This window comes from Idiotropiscis lumnitzeri, chromosome 14 (genome assembly GCF_059441095.1).
Source record: "Idiotropiscis lumnitzeri isolate Australia: NSW breed Sydney's pygmy pipehorse chromosome 14, RoL_Ilum_1.0, whole genome shotgun sequence".
Lineage (NCBI taxonomy): Eukaryota > Metazoa > Chordata > Actinopteri > Syngnathiformes > Syngnathidae > Idiotropiscis > Idiotropiscis lumnitzeri.
Window position 1 is genome coordinate 11,917,479 of NC_142404.1, and position 21,672 is coordinate 11,939,150.

Genomic DNA, 21,672 nt, shown 5'->3' on the forward strand with positions numbered 1-21,672 from the left:
TATGTAAAGTGCTTTCTTACGGCTCCAGCTGCTGTGAAATGCGCTACTTAGTTATATTGTTTTTATAGATAGAGAGACAGGCAGTGAGAAAGACAGACAAATAGAGGCAAACTTGATATTGTCCCTTATTATGAAACACCAGTAGGCTTCCCCCATGTGGTCATCTCCGCTCACACAAACAATGACGTTTCGCAGGAAACGAAAGTTAGCTGGTAAAAAGAGTTTGCTGGTAAAAAAAATAATAAATGCAGCGTGACCTCACTACACCAGTGGGCTTTAAATACAGCAGCAGCGAGAAAAGCATCAGATGGGTCGCGAAAAAGAGCACGACGAGGTAGTGTATTCTTTTCTTCACTTGATGATTATAAATATGATTTATATATATATATATATATATATATATATATATATATATATATATATATATATATATATATATATATAATATATATAATATATATAATATATATATATTAATATATACATTATATGTATAGTATATATATATGATATATATATATTAATATATACATTATATGTATATATATAATATATATATGTATATATATATATATATATATATAATATATATATATATAATATATATATATAATATATAATATATATATATATATAATATATATATATATATATATATAATATATATATGTATATATATATATATGTCGGCTACTTCCAAGACTTATTTAACTGGAAAATATTAGCATTGTCCTTTTTTATTTTTTACTTTATTTATTTTTTTTTTTTGTTCTCCTGTATGGTTATCTATAGTTTGTAAAACGTTGCCCTGAACATTTCCCTATCGGATGAGTTTCATGAGTTTAACAATAATAGACAGTATTGCTATGTTGACGGATAACCACAGCCTTCCTCGTCTGACACCGTGGAAGAAGTAAGAATTAAGAATTTGAAATCAAAGCAACAAAGAATCAACGGAACAACGGAGTTAAATGTTTTATCGCATGATTGCTAGGGAGCGCTTTGTTACAGCCCCAGCTGTTCTGAAATGCACGAAATAAATAAAATCGTGTTGTACTGTATTGTATTAAAAGGGTTCAGTTTCGTTTCTCTTCAAAGGGCAACTTTCATTCTGGCGTAACAGCGCCACCCTTCAATTTCCTGAGGTACTACATAGTGTTGCAGGCTTAGCCTTAGAAGGGTGCGTTGAATGTGAAAGGAAAAAGATAGATGACAATAAAAGAAACCCGTTTGCGGTTACATTGTACTTTCCGTCCTTGATTTATGAGTTGTAAGTGTTTCGTGACCCAGCCCGTGACTCTATTTACTCGTGTATCAATACAATACAATAAAGCTTTATTTAGGGGCTTTTAAAAATAACATTGCATTGTATTGTATTGTATAAAAACGCAACACAATCGAGGAACATATGAAGCAATACACTTTGTTTATGTATTTATTTATTAGTTTATTTATTAATTTTTAAATTTATTTTTATAAACTGTATGTTGGTATAAGCCGGAAGTCCCAACAACTGTGCATCTATGAGTCATGGTTACGGTTTTAAATCAAGTTTAAGGTTTTAAATTCTAGTTACAAGGGCAGAGTTAAGGTTTCATATGCCCAAATGTGTGTGCGTGTTGAGCTGGTTGGCACGCTAATTTCCTTCCTTCCTTCCAACCATCATCCAAGAATATTGGCTGCATATTAGGTTAGAAACAAAATTTAAAAATTACAAGCATGCAAGTGTTTAGTACATGGAAGTGTACAATTTTTCGAAAAGGTGTTAATATGGTCAATTGAAAAAATAAGTAAAGAGTTCACCTACTCATGAGCCACAGTGTTTACTTTGATTTTTCAGACATCTTCTCCTTCACCTCATAATAGCCTGCAAAGCTTTTGCTTGATGAGAATGGAGTAACAACCAGATTCCCGGGTGAGTCTGCAATCCATTTATTCACTCATTTCCTTCTGCAGGATTTTTTTATTTGCACTGAGGACTCTCTGTACCATTTTTGGTTCCACTATCTTAATTTTCCCTCTTTTCCGTCTCTGCCACTTCCCTTGCATTAAGCTTAACGTAATCGCTACCCACGCTAAAATTCTAAGTAAAGAAAAGTCTTCGTGAAAGTTGTCATCAACACAATACCTATGGGGTTCCAAATACTCTGACTTTCTTGCAGAAGGCACTCAAAGAACGACGAGCATGAGCACCAAGAAAAAAACACGGTAAGTGGTTTATGTGTGAACTTTTCTGATTCATATTTCAAGACCAAGTCGTAGCCAAGCCATTGTACTGATCTTGGTGATCATGGTAACTTGCACACCCAGCAGTTGAGTGGGGGACAGGGTCAGTACTGGCTTATTTTTATGAGACAGGTCAACTCCCCAATCTTGGCTGCTGTGAACAAACCTGTTTAGAGTGGGCAGACATTTTCCCCTAGACACGCATTGTTGTAATGAAAAGGCAATAATATGTCTCGTTTGAATGTTATTTTGTTTGGTAAAGGACTTCCTTTGGGGCCACAGCTCCTCCCTTCATCGACTATTTGAAAGACATCCTGCGTCGCTATCCAGATGGCGGACAAATTTTGAAGGTGGGTGTTGTATTTAAGTTATCAAAGTTGACATGATTAAAAACAATCATTTGATGATATTTTTTATTTCTTTTATGTTGCATATGCAAAAAGACATTTCTGTAATTTTCCTAAATTGTCCATGCAAATTCAACTGAGCACAATTTTCAAGGGGGGGCGTGTTGTGATGCTGAGGGGGGCCACGTGTGACATGTTTTTTTTTTTTCCCCACCGTACTATAATAAAGTGTAGTTGCACATCCACTCCAGTAGTTGGCAGTGGCGCTCTCATTGGCCATTGTACACAGTGAGTATTAACTCTCCGGTGTAGGTTTGTTTTGTGACAAAAATGCTATTATTTGTAGTTGCAGCGGAGAGTGGATGGAGGGGGGATGGCGCGAATTGTTTTCTTCTTGCTAGGGGCGGCGTAACAGAAAAGAATTGAGAAGCACTGCCCTAACGGCTTTTGGCAGGAGACCATAAAATCAAGGGGTTGACATTGCATACGTAATAAGTGAATATTCATACCTCTCCCGATAAGATGATGGACACAGCAGACGCAGACACACATGCAGGCACGCACAACTTTTCGGGGAGACTTCTCTTGGCATGAGCACGTGACCAGAATAAAATCTTTTTGTAACCACAATGGCTGTGTCGGAGAAGTTCTTTTTCATCGCCAGTCCAGCCTTGCTCAGCTGCCTCTCCGGAAGGTCGCCGAGATGGACCCGCTCTTCAAAGACAAAATACACAACAAAGTCATTTGCATGGACTATTCAGGAAAATAAGAGAAAAACATCAGTTGCATCATAATTTGGAACTTGGTGTATATTAGTTGTACATGAGTAGTCGACATCGTTGATTGATGATGTGTTTGGCTTAAAAAAAAAAAAATCAGGAGCTGATTCAAAATGCAGATGATGCTCACGCCACCAATGTGACTTTCATCCATGACGAGAGAAGCTATGGAACTAAAAGTCTTTGGACGGACACTTTGGGACGATTCCAAGGTAACCATGATGAAGATGCTCACGGTTCACCGTAGTTCTCTATATGTGTGACATGATTGTGAATCTCAAAAATGTTGGTCATATTCCAAATGATATGAATGTATTGTGCGGGTGTATTGCTTCTTAATTGGATATTGTTATTGTTCAGAATCACAGAATGTGGTAGCAATATATGAAATGGAATGCAAAAATAGAACATCAGATTTAGCAAAAAGTGTCATTATTTGACTCATCAAAATGTATTTGAGAACTCTAAGAGTTTGCTTCCAGACTTTAAGTCTCCATTTTGTGCATATGCAACCTTTAACATAGCCTGAAATATTGCTTGTTGTTTTTGTATAGGACCTGCTCTATATAGCTACAACAACGCACCATTTACTGATGAAGACTGGGAGGGAATTCAGGCCGTCGGGAGAAGCGTCAAACGCAATGACCCCACCACAGTCGGGAGGTTTGGGATTGGATTCAACTCCGTTTACCACATTACAGGTGAAGACCCTCTCAGATGGTGTACATTTCTTTGTGGAGATTTTTGTGACACGTTTATTGACAAGGTAACATTTTTTTTTTTCACATGAACAGATGTGCCCAGTATATTCAGCTCTGGCAACCTTGGCATTTTGGATCCCCAAGAAAAAATATTTGGGGAAAGACAAGGAGGTTTCCGTTGGTCGCTGGACGACGTAGAGCATCAAGAAGCTCTGACGAGGATCGGCGATCAGTTCCAACCCTTTCGGGACATTGTCGCACTCGTAAGCGGACAAGAGTGGTCCAAAGTAATTACGGAAGATCAGTATTTTAACGGGACGATTTTCAGATTTCCGTTGCGTGATGAGGCGTCAGACATTTCGGATAATCTGTACGACGCAGATAAGGTTGTTCGGCTTTTTGATAGCTTCATTGCAGATGCGGACCTGAGCCTGCTCTTTTTGAAAAATGTGACCACGGTTACCTTGATGCACATTGACATCGATGGCTCTGTGAGCACGAGACTTCAAGTCAAGTCCTCAGCCTGCACGGATGCTGTTTTGGCGCCCCGGGACAAAACCGTCATCGAGGGTTTGACCAGACTCAAAGTCCTGACCATCACTTCAGAAGAGCACAAGGAAACAAAGTGGCTTTTGACAACGTGTACCATGACGGAAGGACATGTGGCCGAATTAGATACCCTCGCACAAAAGTTGAGCTTTCGCCCACAAGTTGACTTGGCGTTCCCTTGCGGTAAGACGAGAGCTGCCAGCAGGAGCCGCCTGAGCTGTTTCCTCCCGCTGCCGAACAACGAAAGCAACAAGACAGGACTGCCAGTCCATGTCAACGCCTGCTTTGGCCTCACAGATAACAGGAGACACATCAAATGGCAGGAGGAAGATCAGCTACATGACGAACACGCCGTGTGGAATGAATTGCTGATGAAGGCGGTGCTGCCACAAGCGTACAAAATGATCATGAACGACGCCGTCAAACTTGCTCAAAAGGCTTTGCTCCCCGTGGCTTCTGTATATGAGCTGTGGCCGGATCTTGACCAGCTTCAACACAAGGACAAATGGCATGCCATCGCTGTAGACGTCCTTCATCAGTTGTTCCAAGAAAATGTGGCTCTGCTCTCCCTCGCCAGAGATGAAAGAGAATTCATCAGCCCGTTGGATGCTGTGCTCCCTTGTACTGGCCCAGCGAGGCCTGACATACTGAGTGCCATTGGAAGAACTTTGCTTTCCTGCGGAAAGAATCTTGTGACTTTTCCGGACAATGTTACAAGAGCCATAGAAAGAGTTCACCCGCACGCCAACAGCCTAACGTATGCGACGCCAGCATACCTCAGGGAGGTCCTCCACACCGTTGACCTGCGTAACCTGTCCAGAGATGACAAACTCTGTCTTCTGGAGTATATTCTGAGTGATGGAAAATACAGGGATCTCCGGGATCTTGAGCTTCTCCCACTTAGTGATGGCTCATTTAGAGCTTTCACAGACAAAGAGGAGGACACTGCCTTGATTGACAGCAAGGAATTTCCAAGGTATATCGTCAAAAAAAAAAAATCATCTTGTCTTCTTTGTTAGTTTATTTTTTTTCACTTGTTCATACAATTGAGTTGTTTTTTTTTAACCTCTATTAGGTTCAAAACAAGTAAAAAAAAATCAACTATTTAATTTCCAAGTAATTTAGAACTGTACCTCTGAACAGATGCGCGGATGCATGTTGTTCAGGTAATTACGACTGCTTTTCTCAAGTGTTTACAATTTGGCTGAGTGCTGCGAAATGTGGAATTGTGGATAAATTGGATCTTGAATAATTTGAGCCAAAACAGAGATCCACATCCCTTTTACAACCTATCACAAATTATGATTAATTGGTCATTTTCCATTGTAGGCGACAGAGTCAATGAATGAGAGCAGTTAAAAAAAAAAAAAAAATCTCCTTTAAGATCAGTTTTAATTGGCATGCTCATAAATTCATTCATTTAATAGTATGTTTAATAGTGCGGTTGTAGTTTGCTCTACCGTAATCTTAATCATAACGACGAGTCAGTTTATTCTACATGAATAGTGAACAGAAGTTCTCTACTCTCTGCAGAGTCTTGCTACCATTTTGCAAACGCCTCTTCATCCCGAATGATTTAAGCCCGGACTGCACTGCCCACTTGAAACAACTGGCTCGTGAAAGTAAGAAATTCATCTTTTATTTCCCCCATCTTTTCCAATGCACATAATTATATTTTTATTGTCTTTCCTCAGAATTATTCAAGATAAAGGACATCGATGCAGACCAGGTGGCACAGTACACCAGGAAGTATTTGCCCGAGGACTGGAAACAAGCGGTCGTTAGCTGGGACGTCAACAAACATCTGCATCCACCTTTGGATTGGCTCCAAGAATTCTGGAAATTCCTCAACACTCACTTTACAAAGTTAAGCCTTTTCATTGACATTCCATTGATACCAGTTCATCCCCTCTCTTCCGGTCAATCGTTATTGCTTGCTAAATTGAACCCAAACACAACTCTTGTTTTCCAACAAAGCAGGCAGATCAGCTTGCCGGATAAAATAGCCAAGTTGGTGGAAAAAGTCGGTGGGACAGTGGTGAGGGGAAATGAATGGCTTAAGCATAACGACCTTGATTCCTTTGTGCTGTGTCCGTCTCCAAGAAGTGTTGTGACCATCTTGATGAACGTTGAGTATCAGCATCTCGTCAGAGAACTCAAGACCATGAGCCCTGCCACTCGAAAAGAATTGAAGGAGTATCTTTCTTGTCTGGATTCTCTCTCAAGTAGCGAGAAGGAGCTTCTCTTAAAGGTGCCTCTGTTTCAAAACACAAAAGGTGTGCTGCTCCCAGCACACTGCAAAAAGGCCGTACTTTTAGGTTGCGATCCAAAAGATCCGCCAATGCCAATGGATCTACCGATGCCTGAATCAATACTGCAATGCACGACTGAGGCTGATCGCAGACTCTTGCAAATGCTCAACATTCAGATTTTGGACACAGCTCAAGCAGCAACTCTCCTGGTTGATAACATTGAAGCCAAAGCATGCAGCCAAGTGGACACCGAAAAGATCATGACTTGGATTTTACAGCATGGCAGTATCCTTTTCTCCCAGAATAAGACCTTAAAACACCGCTGTCAAGAATTAAACTTCATCGAAGCAAACGGAGTGTTAAAAAAGACTTCATACTTTCTTCATCCACAAGTTTCAATTTTCAAAGTCATTTTTGACACAGATTTTTCTCCCCCTTCTCTATACTTGCGAACAGACCAGATGCTTGAAAGCCTAACAGCTCTTGGTATGATAAACAGAGAAGCGGATGTGTCTCCTGAGCACTTGCTGCACGCTGCTGCGGTGATTGGCGAGCTGCAAGTTCACTCACGCACTTTCAGCAGAGCTCAAGCGTTCTTAAGCATGCTCGATGCTTACAGTCTCCTGACCAAATTTTCTGATGAGCAGCTTCACAGCCTCAAATTGCTGAAATGGGTTCCGTGTGCTAACCCTGGTAAGAACACAGACGACATTTCCCTCTTCTGCCCAGATGAAATACGACACTCTCAATATGAGGACATTGTTGGGCATGTGATGCCTCTCAATGGAAGCCTGAGTGACAGAGCTTGCCACCGTCTCGGTCTCAAATGCCTGCCCCCGCCTAAAAAAGTCAAAGACAATTTGTTTGTCTTGATTACAAACATAGACAAAATGGATGATCCTGACACAAATGGAGCTTTCAAACGAAGGTTGCATAGTATTTACAATCACATGCAAAATCAAATTTCGGATTTCACAGCTTTAATGGATAGGAACATGCGTTGGCTGTGGTGCGGTGACCAGTTTGTTTCTCCCCAAGATTTGGTTCTCGACTACCCGCATAATCTAGATCTGATTTTATGGGTGAAGAAATTACCGAAGGAATTCCTGCAATACAAGAAGCTCCTGAAGGAGTTTGGTCTGAAATCAGTGCTTTCACAGTCAGACATTGTTGACATTCTCCATACCATCATGAAAACTATTGAAGGAAGACAGCCGCCAACAGCATTGCCCTCTGAGATTAAAGTCTCCATAGAAATTGTCAAATGGATATGGAAGGAGAACGTGAAGGTTCAGGAGGACTTACCAGTGCCAGTCAACACACGAGAGGGTCGGTATACCCTTAAATCACTGTCGACGGCTGTTTTCTGTGATTTGAGCCAAAAAAGTTTGGAGGGGCTTCAATACAGCAAGGATGATATTCATGTCCTACACGAGGAGATTCCAAAAGCTGCTGCTGAATGGTTCAACATCCAGTTCCTTAGTACGCACATCCTCGATCCTGAGCTTGTGGGGATTGAGCAGTGTGGACAATCTGAGCCCATAACAATGAGGATTAAAAACATTCTCAAAGAGTATGATGAAGAAAGCGATGTCTTCAAAGAGCTCATTCAAAATGCGGAAGATGCTGGAGCAAGCTCTTGTAAATTCTTGGTGGATTTCAGAGTACACAAGAATCCCCCTGAAATTCTCATAGATCCTGGCATGGCCCTTTGTCAGGGCCCTTGCCTTTGGGCGTTCAATAATGAGAAGTTCACATCAGAGGATTGGAACAATATTGTGAGAGTCGGCGCGGCCTCAAAAGAACAAAAGGTGGGCAAAATTGGAAAGTTTGGACTTGGATTCAACACTGTGTATCATGTGACAGACGTTCCTTCAGTCCTAAGTGGAAACAAACTCCTTATACTTGATCCAAATGTCACTCACCTTAAAAAGATAATCAGGAACAAATCAAATCCTGGAATCAAGTTGGACCTCTCCCAAAACAAACTCTTTCATTGTTTCCCTGGTCAGTTTGGACCATACGAAAACATTTTTGATTGTAATTTCACCACCCAAAGTCCTCCACACCCATATCAAGGCACTCTCATCAAACTTCCTTTCCGAACCAAGGAAGAGGCTCTTGAGTCGGAGATAAGCACTAAAGTATATGACAAAGATGGTATCGTTTCTTTTCAGCAAAAGTTCACTAACAATTCCGAAATGCATATCTTGTTCCTGAAGAACATTAACACGCTGTCTTTGCAAAATATCTCAAACCAAGCAGCAACTCCTGCAAGAGATGACGAAATACAAACCGTCCTCACCGTCACCAAAAGCACTCTGTGTGCAATAAAAATTCCAGGTAAGAGTCGTCAGTCAGTACAGGTTCAAGCTAAAAAGTCCTTACTGAAACATGATGTGAATTGCAAAGTTATCGACTGCTGTATCGTCAACATTGTCCGAATAACCAGTGACCTACCTGGTAGAAGACAAAGTCAGTGTTGGCTCGTGCACAACTGCTTTGGCACAGATCAGTCCTTAAAAATGGCCGTGCAACAGGACAAGCAAGTCAAGTTCTCCTTGCCGATTGGCGGAATAGCTGTGCCTTTACAAGTAGATCCAAAAAGTGAAAAACTTTCCACACCGGAAAACAAGCTAACTGGTCAGGCATTTTGCTTCCTCCCACTTGCCATTCACACTGGTCTCCCAGTCCATATCAATGGAACATTTGCTGTAACAAGTAATCGTAAAGGTCTGTGGCAAAATGGGGTGAAACATGACTGGAACAAAGCTCTACTTCAGGATCCCATAGTGACAGCATATGTGACAGCTCTTTTGGTGTTAAAAGACATGTCAAAAAATGGCAACCTGAAAAGTTACTCTTATCACACCTTTTGGCCTGATCGGGAAAAAGTTAGTGACACATTCACACCTTTGGTTGATCAGTTTTACTCCACCATCACCCAGGACCACATTGCCCCAGAGGTCTTCTGTGATGGCAAAAACTGGTGTTCAGTGAACAATGCCATATTTCTACATGAAACTATTGAAGAGGATGAAAAGATGCATAGACTTGTGATGCAGGTCTGTCAGAAACATATCCAAGAACCAAACCATGTTGTTCCTCTTCCACGCTGGTTGCGAAATAGCTTCAAACATGGTGGTCTTGAGAAGGTTTTGCAGGAGAAAACGTGGAGTTGGAAGAAGTTTTACCAAGACGTGGTATTTGAGAACCTGACCGCCCTGGACACGGAGAGTAGAAATACTCTTTTGTTACATGCCATTGACCTTCACTCAGATGAAATTGACCATCTATTGATCAAGTATCCGTGCATTCCCACAATGGATGGTCACCTCCAGCATATCAAGAAACTTGTGAATCCATCGGGCAAATTGGCTTATCTTTTTGAAGACGAGAAGGGGAGATTGCTTGGCGGTACGGAGAATGACTTTTGCTCCCCAAGGAGGATTAAACGTCTGCTGGAGCTGGGAATGGCAAATGACCATCTTCCACTGGAGGCCATTGCTGAGAAAGCAGAGACAATCCATACGATTTGGAGGGTTGACAAAAGAAAAGCATATGGGTATTTGAAGTGCCTTCTTGATCTCATGAAGGATCACATGAATGTCAAAGACTCCTGTCACTGGCAAACTTTAAAAATGATCACATTTCTCCCAGCATTTCACTGCTGCGGTGCAAAGTCAGTTCTGAGACGGCCAGTTGACATTTTCAGTGAAAAATGCTCACTACTTGTTGACAAAACACAACCTGTGCTGGATCATTCGGGTCTGAACATACACGTTACTGATCCTATCTTACAAATACTAGGGATTCGTGACACCCCAACAGCTGACATGGTGCTCCAGCAGCTGCAAAAAACACAGGAGCAATCAAAATCCACGAACAAATCGCAGCTTCACATGATTGCCTGTGAATGCTACAGTTTTCTGAATAAATACCTCTCTGACTCAAATACATCAACATTGATTTCTCAGAGAGCTAAATCATTCCCATTCGTTTTTGATGGCAATACTTTTGTCAACGTCAACCGTGTGGCTGTCAAAGAGCAATTTGATGCAAAGCCCTATCTCCATGTACTTCCACCTGCCTTTGCTCGATTCCGGAATCTCTGGGAGTGTATAGGTGTTGAAAACACATTCACTCCCTACCAGTTTCTTAGTGTGCTTCAGGAAGTTCATTTAAAACGTGGAGACAAACCCTTGCCACAGAATGAGCTCAAAATTTGCCTCATAATTTTAAACATAGGCATATACTCATCCAAAGTGAAAACCACAAGTGACTGTCTCATACCCAATGAACTTGGGGTTTTGCAACCTGCCTGCCAGCTTTTTTTTAATGACAGCCCATGGATGCCAGTAACAATGGATGTTACTCTCTGCCACAAGGATATCCCACGTGCTATGGCACTCCATTTTGGAATCAAAACAACCAGACATCATAATCTGCAAAGTCATGCAGTTGAAAGCCTCCTACCACATTCTTTCCAGTTCGAACAGAAGGAGCAGATAACTGTGAGGATTAGAAACATCCTTTCTGCCTACCCGTCAAAGAAGGATATCCTCAAAGAGCTCATCCAAAACGCTGACGATGCAGAGTCTACAGAAATTCATTTTGTCTGGGACAGACGACAGCACGGCACTGAAAAAACCTTTGGAGAGAAATGGAACAGGCTACAGGGCCCGGCGCTCTGCGTTTTCAACAACAATGTGTTTTCAGCTGCAGACTTGACTGGCATTCAGAAACTGGGAACTGGAGGAAAGGGCCATGATCCAGGAAAGGCTGGAAAATATGGACTTGGATTCACTTCTGTTTACCATCTGACCGATTGCCCCTCATTCCTCACTGGAGATGATTTACTGTGCATTTCAGATCCCAACCAAAATTACATTGAAAGCCACAACGAACAGGTGCGAGCGGGAATTGGCTATAAACTAGGTGACGCATTCAAGGACATGTACAAAGATGTTTACAAATCCTATCTTCCAGACAAATTTCCCCTTAAAGACGGAACCATGATTAGGTTGCCTCTAAGGACTCATACCATGGCAGAAATCTCAAAAATATCACAACGGGAAGTCAATGATGATGACTTGAATGACCTGTGTTCTGCCCTCTCTGATGACCCCGAAGGGCTCATTCTCTTTCTGAAAAATATCTGCAAAGTCACGGTCCATAAAATCGATGATCATTCAGATGAAATCACAACACTATTTTCAGTAGAAAAGACTATTCCACAAACAGAACACGAAAAAGAGGCTGGCGTGAGGTGTCCTCAAAATGCTGTTCTAACTGAAGACTCAGTCCAGTGCAAGGCAATTTACAGAAGAATGATTTCAACCTCAGACAAAAGACAAAGTGAATGGATCATTGCAGAGCAGTTTAGCACATCGCAGTCCACTGATGGAGACGGAAAATATCCACGAGCAGCAGTAGCGGCATGCGTGGGCTCAAAAAGACCACTCAGCCGCAGTGGTTTTAAAGGAGGAGCCTTTTGTTTGCTTCCTTTACCAGGCACCACTGGTCTACCAGTGCACATCAATGGAGACTTTGAGGTTGACTCTGCCAGAAAAAGCCTTTGGAAAGAAGATGGCCTGAGTCGGAAACTAACATGGAACGAATCTTTAAAAAATGACACCATTGCACCATTGTATGGAGATCTTCTTCATCACATCAGTCAAACCATTTTGGTAAAGACAACTAGTCTTGAAATGATGATGTCGTGTTTTCCTAAATCATACTTGTGTTTCTGGCCAACAGTGTCTGAAGATGTTGGTCAGGAATGGCATGAAATGATAAATGAGGTGTACAGATCAATTAGCAAAAGAGGCCTTGAGGTTATTCCAGTGCTAAGGTGTGAAAAGCGAGTTACTACTGAAAAGCCCTTGACTACTACCACTGAATATTCGATTGAGTGGTGGGATGCAAATGAAACCGCACCAACAACTGCACCCTACTTGGAATCGTCCAGTGCGGACATAAATCTAATTTTGAGGGACCTTGGCATGCATTTGGTTCCCTTCTCCAAAGAAATGGAAAGGATATGGCACAGTTTCATAAGTGCTGGCATTGCCGTTAAAGATGTAAATCCTTTAAGTGTGCAGTCCTTCCTACGAGCAAAGCCTGTCCATAATCCAATCCAAACAAGCAATGAGTTACCACTGCCTGTAAATGACACGCTCATCCAAAATTCAGAAAGATGCTCCAAGCTCCTCGGTTTTTGCCTACGTGACATCTGCCTGGAAAAGATCACAGGTGGCGATTCTGCTCTACTCAACGGGCTTCCTCTTCTTCTCACAGCAGATGGGCTTTTGAGGGTGTTTGACAACAAATCACCAAAGCTGATATCCACGTTCAGCAGGCTATTCTCTGGCTTTGAGCATCATTTTGTACATTATCAGACAAACCGTGACTTTTTGAAGGTGCTAGAAGCCCTGAGCCTCGCCAGCAAGTTGACAGTTCCTGAGGCTTCCAACTGGTTGAAACTCTTGATTCAGCAGAATCTTGACCAATGTGAGCTTGACCCACAAGGTGGTCTTTATGTTCCAAATAAAGAAACTCTAGCCTGGTTGAAATTGCTGTGGAAGTTCTTATTAAGCCATCTAAAAACCAAAAGTCCAAGTGATGATAAGCATATGTCATTAGCTGGTCTGAAGCAGCTCTTCGGTGACTTCTCCATTTTACCTGTTGTGTGCCCAAGGTCAAACAAGCACCTCCTTCAAAAAATGAAAGCCATGCCCAGTGTAATTCCCTACAGTTTGGACGCTGATCTATCCAAAATCCTGTTCAAACTCGGTTTCATGAAGCTTGACACAGCCTTTTTCCTAGACGCTGACTATCGCAAAACTTCACTTATAACAGAAGAACTAATGAATGTGAGGGACAACAATTCTGTGCTGAACCAAGTTGTTGCTCTAGACCACTTTGAATTTCACCAGCTTTCTTCAGATGACATGAGACAACTTCAACACTTCCTGCAGTCCGGACAGTCCATAAACTGTCAAGCGTATCAGAGCAAGCTCCGGTCTCTGCCACTCTTTGAAACAATACACGGCCATCGAGTGAGAATTGATAACCATGGAGCGGTTTACATCCTCAACTTGAGCACACAATCACTGATTCAATTCCCAGACTTGTTCAAACCTCCCGAGAGCAACAGCATTTTCCTCAAAAACAATCCTGAGAACGTCAGTGTGGCTCAGACTTTGAACATTCAAACCTTGAATGAAGTGCAGTATTTCATGAAGATCATTCTGCCTGTTGTGCATAGACTCTCGGAGCGTCAGAAGCTTCAGTGCCTCAAACTGTTACTCTCATTGCCAAATCATGACAGTTACTTTCAGCACAAGTCCAACATCCTTTCCAAACTGAAGACAGTACCAATGATTAGCAATACTGAGGGCCACTTGGTAGAAGTCTCGTACTTCTTTGATGACAGAGTTGACCTGTACCGGGCAATGTTGCCTCAAAAAAGTTTTGTGCCTAAAAGTTTTTGGACTGAATTGTGCGAAGGGATTCAATACAAAGAACTAGCAGCACAGAAATTGCTCCAGGAACTTGGGATGAAGCATGTTGTGTCCGAAGACGATATTGTACGCTTTGCAAAGGACGTAGAGTCAGAAACTAAGGCAAATGGTCACTCTCAGGAGCTGCAACAGAAATCCACCCTCATTCTCAAAGAAGCCTTGAGAGTTGCAAGTGATGAGAAAACACTGCTGCACAGCATAACCAACATCAAGTTTATTTTTCCTGTCAAAGTAAAAAATGAACTGTGTGATTATCATTTGCCATTTGCGCCAGAGACCACTGCTGTTCAAATCAACGGGTCTTTAATTGATAGCTATCTCACGGAACAAGAATTGGTTTGGTCTTCAATGCCAATCATAAATCTACCAGAAAATTCCAAGAAGGATCTGCAAAGAATGACAGAAGCGGGAGCTCATGAACGACCACCTGCAAATTGCATAACCAGAAACATGTTAAATGTCTGCATGTCACTTTGTGAAACGGACGTTCAGATCAACACCCGTGCAAACGTGTTTCGACGTTCTTATGCCTACTTGCAAGCCATTGATTTTGACAGCCAATCACTCAGAGGTGTCCCGCTAGTGTTGGTTGAAAAAGATTCTAAACTGGTGAGAACGGGAAATGTTGCTCTTTCACTCCTCCATGAACTTGACTTTAGGCCATATCTGTACAATATTCCAACTCGGGACACTGCGTTTTGGCCATTCTTCAGGAAAGTTGGCGTGAAGGAGAAGCCAACTGCACTGCAGTACTGTTATGTTCTGGCAGCAGTCAATGCTGAATCGAGTACCAAAACCCAACTCAACCAGAAACAAAGGAAAACAGTTGAACGTGCTGTGGAGCAATTGTTTCTGCTCCATAAAAAGAAGGGTAACAAGTCTCTTATGGACAGTGTAGAGACTTTGTACCTTCCTGCTGTAGATGGAAAACTATACCCATCATGTGAACTGTACTTCAACAACACAGCGTTTGACCCCCAACGGTTGGAAGCAACACTGGACAAAGAGTTCCTGCTGCTTGAGAAACTCAGTACATGTCATTTGGGCACCGACATCTACGAGCATTGCCGTCTGCTGCAATTGCTGCCCCGTAGACTCCAACCTAAAATGCTGTCGCAGGTCACTGAAGAAAAAGTCGTGGAATCGCACATGCAACTCTGTGAGCTTAGTCACGCCTGTGATTTTCGTGGCTGGTTTGATCAACATCTGACTTCGAGTGCATTCACACATGGACTGATATGTCTTATTAGAGAGCAGTCAAAAGGTGATATAACCCAAGAGAAGGCTGCGGACATTTGTAAGAAAATATTCGGCAGCATCGAGATTGTATGTTGCACCAGCCTGATGACGGAGCTGTGGCTGAAAGACCGAGCACTGGAGAACACGGCAAGTGAGACGGACGTTTTTGTCCGACAGGTTGAAAGAGGTTGCGTCTTTTACATGAAACACAATGACGCCATGCTCCCAAAGGTCTTAAATGACGTGAACATGACCTTGACAAAGGTGATCAACTCTTTGTTAGAGAACAGAATTTTGTCAGAGCACCTCCTGGTCCTCGGCCAGCTCCTTCTCTGTGACAATCTGCAAGATGTTCGTAAAATTTTGGCCAAGAATGGGATCCACGACAGTGTTGATGTTGAAAGTTCTCTCGCCACCTCGCCGGCCCTGAAAGGAGACATTCCAGAGGAGTGGCATGACTCCTTAGATATGAATGTTCTCAACAACTTTGAAGAGGGAGAATATGTAGCTTACTGCATTGATGATGACAAATACATTTATGCGGTCATTGTGGAGGTCCTACCTCCACAATCTGGACCTTACTCACAGAGGTACAAAATAAAAATTGGTGAAGACGAGATCATTGAAGTCAGCATTGTTGACCTCTATCAGTTTAAATCCGAAAACATGCTGCAACAAGATTTAGATGAACCCACAGAAGGCGCCGGTATGAATTTGCAAGTAACATCATACCAACAATATTCTACAAGAGATTTACCGGTAACTTTTGAAGAAGCAGTGGAGGAAATTGAGCAAAGTTTGGTAGAGATCTGGACTCTTCCACAGGAGGAGAGGATAAAACACGGCAAGCGACTATACCTCAAATGGCACCATCACAAAAACCCTCAGTGCCACTATGTCACAAAGGCAGTCACATACATGAAAAGCAGAGCTCACGTTTCATTCGGAAACTACTACCAGCGATGGGACGAGGAGGCTTTTCACCACAGAAGTGGACGAGAACGAATTTTCCTAAAATATCATTCCTACAACTTTTGGGACCAAAACAAATATGTTCCGCGGCCCAACCGAGGGGAGGCCCGACGGTGGTGTCGGCAGGCCCGCTGTGACCTCGATGCTGCGCACAGCGAAAGCGATGGGGGGAGTGCAGAGTGGTGTCTGTTCAAAGTCCACCAGGCAGTGGAAAAGTCCATCATCGCTGTTGAGTACAAAACAAATGGCCAGTGTCTCAGCGGCACAATTTTAGGCATGGCTAAAAAAGTCTCAAGCTCCAGCCCCATGCTAAGCAACCTCCCTCAGATTGTGGCCCAGCTGCAGGCTTTAGGCGTGGATGCTAAAAAGACACAATACCCGAACCACCATCCTTTCCCGCGCATCCCAAACGAAAGTTTCAATTCGGCCAATGTGGGTGCGGCATTGGAAACAGCAACTCAACTTCTGACTGTAGTAGAAACGTACGTGAATTAAAACTCTACGACCATACGCATTTATTCTTTGTTTACGCTTTTTAATTCAGTGGGCCAATTCCAATTACTCGCGTTAATTTCTTTTCATTTCTTTCAGAATCAGCACGGAATAAACAGCTACGTTTTGTTGAAATGCTTCGTCACGTTGCCATCTTCCGTGGCTTTCTTAAACTGTCACACTTACGTGTTCTTGAGTTACATGTTTAGCTCTAGATGATGATTGCCATTCTTGTATTAAAAATTTACTGCTTCTTTCAACGAATGAAGCGTCTTGAGTAATGTGTTTTGAAGTCTAATGTTCAATGTTTGCAAAACCCAAGTCCACTACTTATAGAACCTGGTTGAACTCACGGAGACAGTGGAATATAAGAAGTCTACACACCCGTGTTCACATGGTCAGGTGTTGTGATAAAAGAAAAAAGTTAATTCATTTAAAAAAAAAAACTTCTCAAACAAAAAGTATTAAAATGACAGAAAACCTGATTTTACTTGAAAATCGGGATTAATAATAATAATAATTGAGAAGCACTGGACGAAGAACCCAATTCAATCTGAAAAGTAAACAGCCCCAAAAAAGCACGCTGCTGCCACGACCATCCTTGACTGCAACTATGGCGTTCTTTTGATAAGCAATGTTGTTTGTGTGGCACAAATGCGTTTTGTAATCATAGACAAACATGTCAACCTTGATTTCGCAGCAACACACGTGATGAATGTAATACTGCGCCAATGAGTTAAAATGTCATTTTTATGGGTTCTCACTCCCGCCAAATCCTAATGTCCATTGGTATTATTAGAACGTGAGCAGCAACCCCAAACAGATTGTTTGACCACAACAAAGTTAAGTTAAAATTGTTATTTTATTCATTAAGAAATTGTGTTATGAAAATAATGACACCTTACCGTATATTGGACAAAATGTATTTCCACGTTATACCACACGTGACAGTCACCTGAGCAGAATGGTCCTCTGCTACTTTGTTTGCTTCCTATTCATTTGTCCTATAAAAAGATACGGTGTGTGTATCCTTTCCTCGCAATCTTGAGTCCATCTGCGATTGTTTTTGCGAGGGACAATTTTCACATATTTAACAGATTCCTTCAGTCTTGGTGTTAAGCCTCCCGTGTCCATTAGTCGTTTAGATCAAACCTTTACATCCTTGCAGCATGCTCAAGGCCTATTTCTGAGGCAAAGAAGTAAAAAAACAAAAAGTCATGGGAACCCTGACAAAGAAGGGAGGCACATGCAACGCGTCTATCACTCGACCTTATGGCACTGGAAACAAAGGCTGTGAACATTGTGCATCAAACTGCCTTTTTTGCGCGATAACGCACACATTTATCACAGTTGGTAATAACGACAAACAAAATAACACTACTTGCAAAAAGTTCGAGATGAACTCCCCAAAACACTAAAGACTTTCCATCTGAAATTCATTTGACGTTCTCTAAACTTTTTTATTTCACATGCCCACCTGTTCAACTGCTGAAATATTTTTGCACAGTTTCTCTAACAAGAAGCTGATCTGCCAAATTTATAACCATTTCAGCCATAAATGGATTGTTTTCCTTATTACAATTGGTCTTTAAACTATTATGCCATTCATATTTTGACATCATGAGACCAAGAAAATGCCAAATAAGTGATCAACTTTTAACCGGATGTTCTCACCGAGTCTCATCAGCAGTTTGCAGCACAGAGACCGGAAGAGTCACCGAAAGACATACCGATGCACTCCCTTAAAAATTTTCAGCTCCTTGATAGAGAGTAAGTTTTGTAAAGATACTGAACCATTGGTCCGTTTGACAGTTCAGAGGTCAATTTAAGTTCTGTAAGATTGCAGCACATTTACGTTCATCTTTTAATTTCACCAACATCACTGCATGTGTGATGTATCTATGGAGGGCGTTGTTTTTATAAATAGCCGGCTGAGAATCAACCATGGTCACATTTGCTAGACTCTGGGGATAATAGGGAAGACGTTATTTTCAGGGGGTCCTCAGTTTGCCACGGTTCGGGAGGAAGACGTTTTGAGCCAAATGAGTCCCACTCTGTTCCCACAGCATTTGCTGTTTTTCATTGCCAGCACACTGGGGGTGTGGTTAAAACATCTACCTCACAGCTCTTATGTGCAGCGCCCGGCCGGCCGGCTTCCTCCCATATTCTAAAAGTATGTAAGGTTCATTGAAGATTTCCATGGGTAGGATTTTGTTTAAATTGTTTGGTCTATAAGTAATTCCTTGGCAACCAGTCAGGGGCGTGCATACCCAACACGCTGACATGTTTTAATAAAAACATTTACTATAATTATGACTTCACTTCTGCATCTGTGTAGGTTACTGAAATAGTATTTAATTTCAAAATAAATGTCGAGCTAAAATTCTTTTGGCCCTTGGCGGCCTGGAGGGTACGTCCTGAATTTATTTTTTTTGTCCCTTCCACAATCAAAGCAAAGGTCAGATTAGAATGATTATCCAGAGCGATTATCTTGTGGTGTGTTACGAGTATATTTTCCTCCTAGATCGACATGATAAATGTTAAACATGTTCAATATTGATGATGGCAAATTCCTACGGATGAGGCCTCGGACTCGGATTGAGGTTAACATGCATTACTAATTAATGAACAAGAAATAATCCTTAATGCAACCTGGAGCGCAAATACTGCTGCAAGTACGTGTTTGTCATCTCCTACAATCAAAAAGGAACGGGAATCCGTCGGAAAACCGAAGACCCCCTGTACTTCCTCACTACCCAACAGCTGCCGAAGTGGACTGAATTAAATTGAAGCAGAGCTAGGGGAGGAAAGACACTTAAGGCGTGGTCATCGCATCATTCCAAAGCCACATTCTTTACATCAGTCATATTGCATTGAGTTTACATACAAAAGGGAAATGCACAAAAGTAGATGGGAAGTTTTGAGGGGAACCACAACATCTCTCATAGGGATGGGCAGAGCAATCTATCAACTGATTTCTCAGAATTTGGTGTGAAACTGCTTGTCCCCGAAGCAAGAGAGGCAAAAAAAACGGGAGTGGACGGCTTGGCTGCAACCTGAGAGGGCGCTGTTGATACCGTCTCAACGAGTTGATGTCCTGAAGAAGAGAAGTAAAGCGACTTTGGCACAGCCCTGCACTTTGGCACAACTCGACCCAGCTGTATTATTCTGCTCAAGACAGATTTTCCATTGTTAATTAAAACAAAAAAAAAAAATGCCCATCCCTACGGTCAGAGTATGGTAGAACCTCCAGTGGCGAGTCTACATACCCTTGTTCAAATGCCATGTTTTTTGGGAAAAATGAAACCTAAAATAAATATTTTCAAAACATTTTTTCACCATAAATGTGACTTATGACTTGTATAATGCAAAAAAAAAAAAATAAAGCTCAGCTGTTCTAGTAGGCTTTTCCTGACATTTCTGGAGTGACACCGTCCGCAGAGAGCTCCCGCAGCATCGCTTGGGTCTTATCGTTTGCCAGGTAAAGGGTTCAAAACAATTGACAAGGCATTAAATATACACATCGTCATCGAGTGGAGAAAAATATGGAACAGCAGCAACATTACCACAATCGGGATTTCCCTGCTCACTGATGAAAAGATGTGAGTGAAAACTGATCTGGGAGGTTGCCAAGAGGGCGGCGCCAACATTGTAAGTATTTTTGACAAATACTGCCTATTTAGTTTGACAACAATCTCCTGTCTTTGATTTATTTATTTTCAAACGAGTTTCAAAGGATAAGTCACACTAATTGTGAAAACACGTTCCCCCCCCCCTCTCTCACTAAAACCTGGCATTGCATTTATCAGAGGTATGTGGACTTTTTAAATCCACTGCACCTGGTGGAGAGAGCTACAACGTTCTTACAACCCCGTCGTGTTAATTAATGCAACGGTGATGGTTGGGACATAATCACAGCAGAGTCCCTGTCGGAAAAATGACAGCGCTACCGGTGTCACTCCTGGTCCGCAGCAGATAAATCATTCCGGCGCACGAATGGCGAGGAAACACCGCGACATCCCATGGCCGAGCCCTCACATGTTGTACGCCACGTATATGGGGTCCAATTGGTCGGCCAAGAAGCCGTCTCGCAGGTGCATGCGTTGCTTCTCCCCTCGGGAGTTGATGGGGATAACGCCGGGGTCGACCACCACCACCACGCCCACGATGAGGTAGTGCTCCTCCAGCACCACGTTGGTGACCAGCGCCACCAGGTCCAGGGCTTCTTGCTCGGAGCCCTCCAGCTCCACCACCACCACAAGCAGGTTGGTCCAAGTGAACACGGCACTTCACATAAAACCGGAAGCACGTTTAGTACATTATACAGTATATACTAGGTGTCACAAAAAAAAAATGGAATTGGAAAAAATCGGTTTTGATTCAACGATGTGGGTGCATCAAATTGTTCCAATTGAAAATAAACACGTCAAATTGCCTTTTTTGAAGGCGTAAGGTATATCGCCACATTTACAGTACTGAGAAGTTCATTCATATATAAAATAACAATTCTTGTACTGAGCCATGCCATATTGAATTAAATAATTCATTGTGTGTGTTGTATACAGTATCGCGTTTATACAGTGGGGAAA

General features: G+C 42.0%; 2 protein-coding genes across 6 annotated transcripts in view; one reads left to right on the top strand and one right to left on the bottom strand.

Moving 5' to 3' along the window:
* The first annotated feature begins 251 nt into the window (after positions 1 to 251).
* Positions 252 to 17,347, top strand: sacs2 (sacsin molecular chaperone 2). Its single transcript, XM_088315489.1, has 9 exons — positions 252 to 334; positions 1,841 to 1,915; positions 2,163 to 2,208; positions 2,489 to 2,576; positions 3,453 to 3,564; positions 3,907 to 4,053; positions 4,147 to 5,578; positions 6,136 to 6,224; positions 6,297 to 17,347. Exons 3-9 carry the CDS (start codon positions 2,186 to 2,188, stop codon positions 17,084 to 17,086), a joined length of 12,681 nt encoding a protein of 4,226 aa, XP_088171615.1. The 5' UTR covers positions 252 to 334; positions 1,841 to 1,915; positions 2,163 to 2,185; the 3' UTR covers positions 17,087 to 17,347.
* Positions 17,348 to 17,926: 579 nt separating this feature from the next.
* Positions 17,927 to 21,672, bottom strand: part of dip2a (DIP2 acetate--CoA ligase A) — a 69,392-nt gene continuing 65,646 nt past the window's right edge. For all 5 annotated transcript variants that reach the window (XM_088315490.1, XM_088315492.1, XM_088315491.1 and 2 more), the window contains one exon: positions 17,927 to 21,370. In XM_088315490.1, coding sequence (XP_088171616.1) covers positions 21,118 to 21,370 — 253 coding nt within the window. In that variant the 3' untranslated portion in view covers positions 17,927 to 21,117. The remainder of the gene's footprint in view (positions 21,371 to 21,672) is intronic.

Excerpts from the sequence above, each read along its gene's own strand:
- sacs2 (XM_088315489.1), top strand. The coding sequence starts at position 2,186 with ATGAGCACCAAGAAAAAAACACG. Across the intron at positions 3,565-3,906 it reads CACTTTGGGACGATTCCAAG|GACCTGCTCTATATAGCTAC; the intron begins GTAACCATGATG and ends GTTTTTGTATAG. Across the intron at positions 4,054-4,146 it reads CTCCGTTTACCACATTACAG|ATGTGCCCAGTATATTCAGC; the intron begins GTGAAGACCCTC and ends TCACATGAACAG.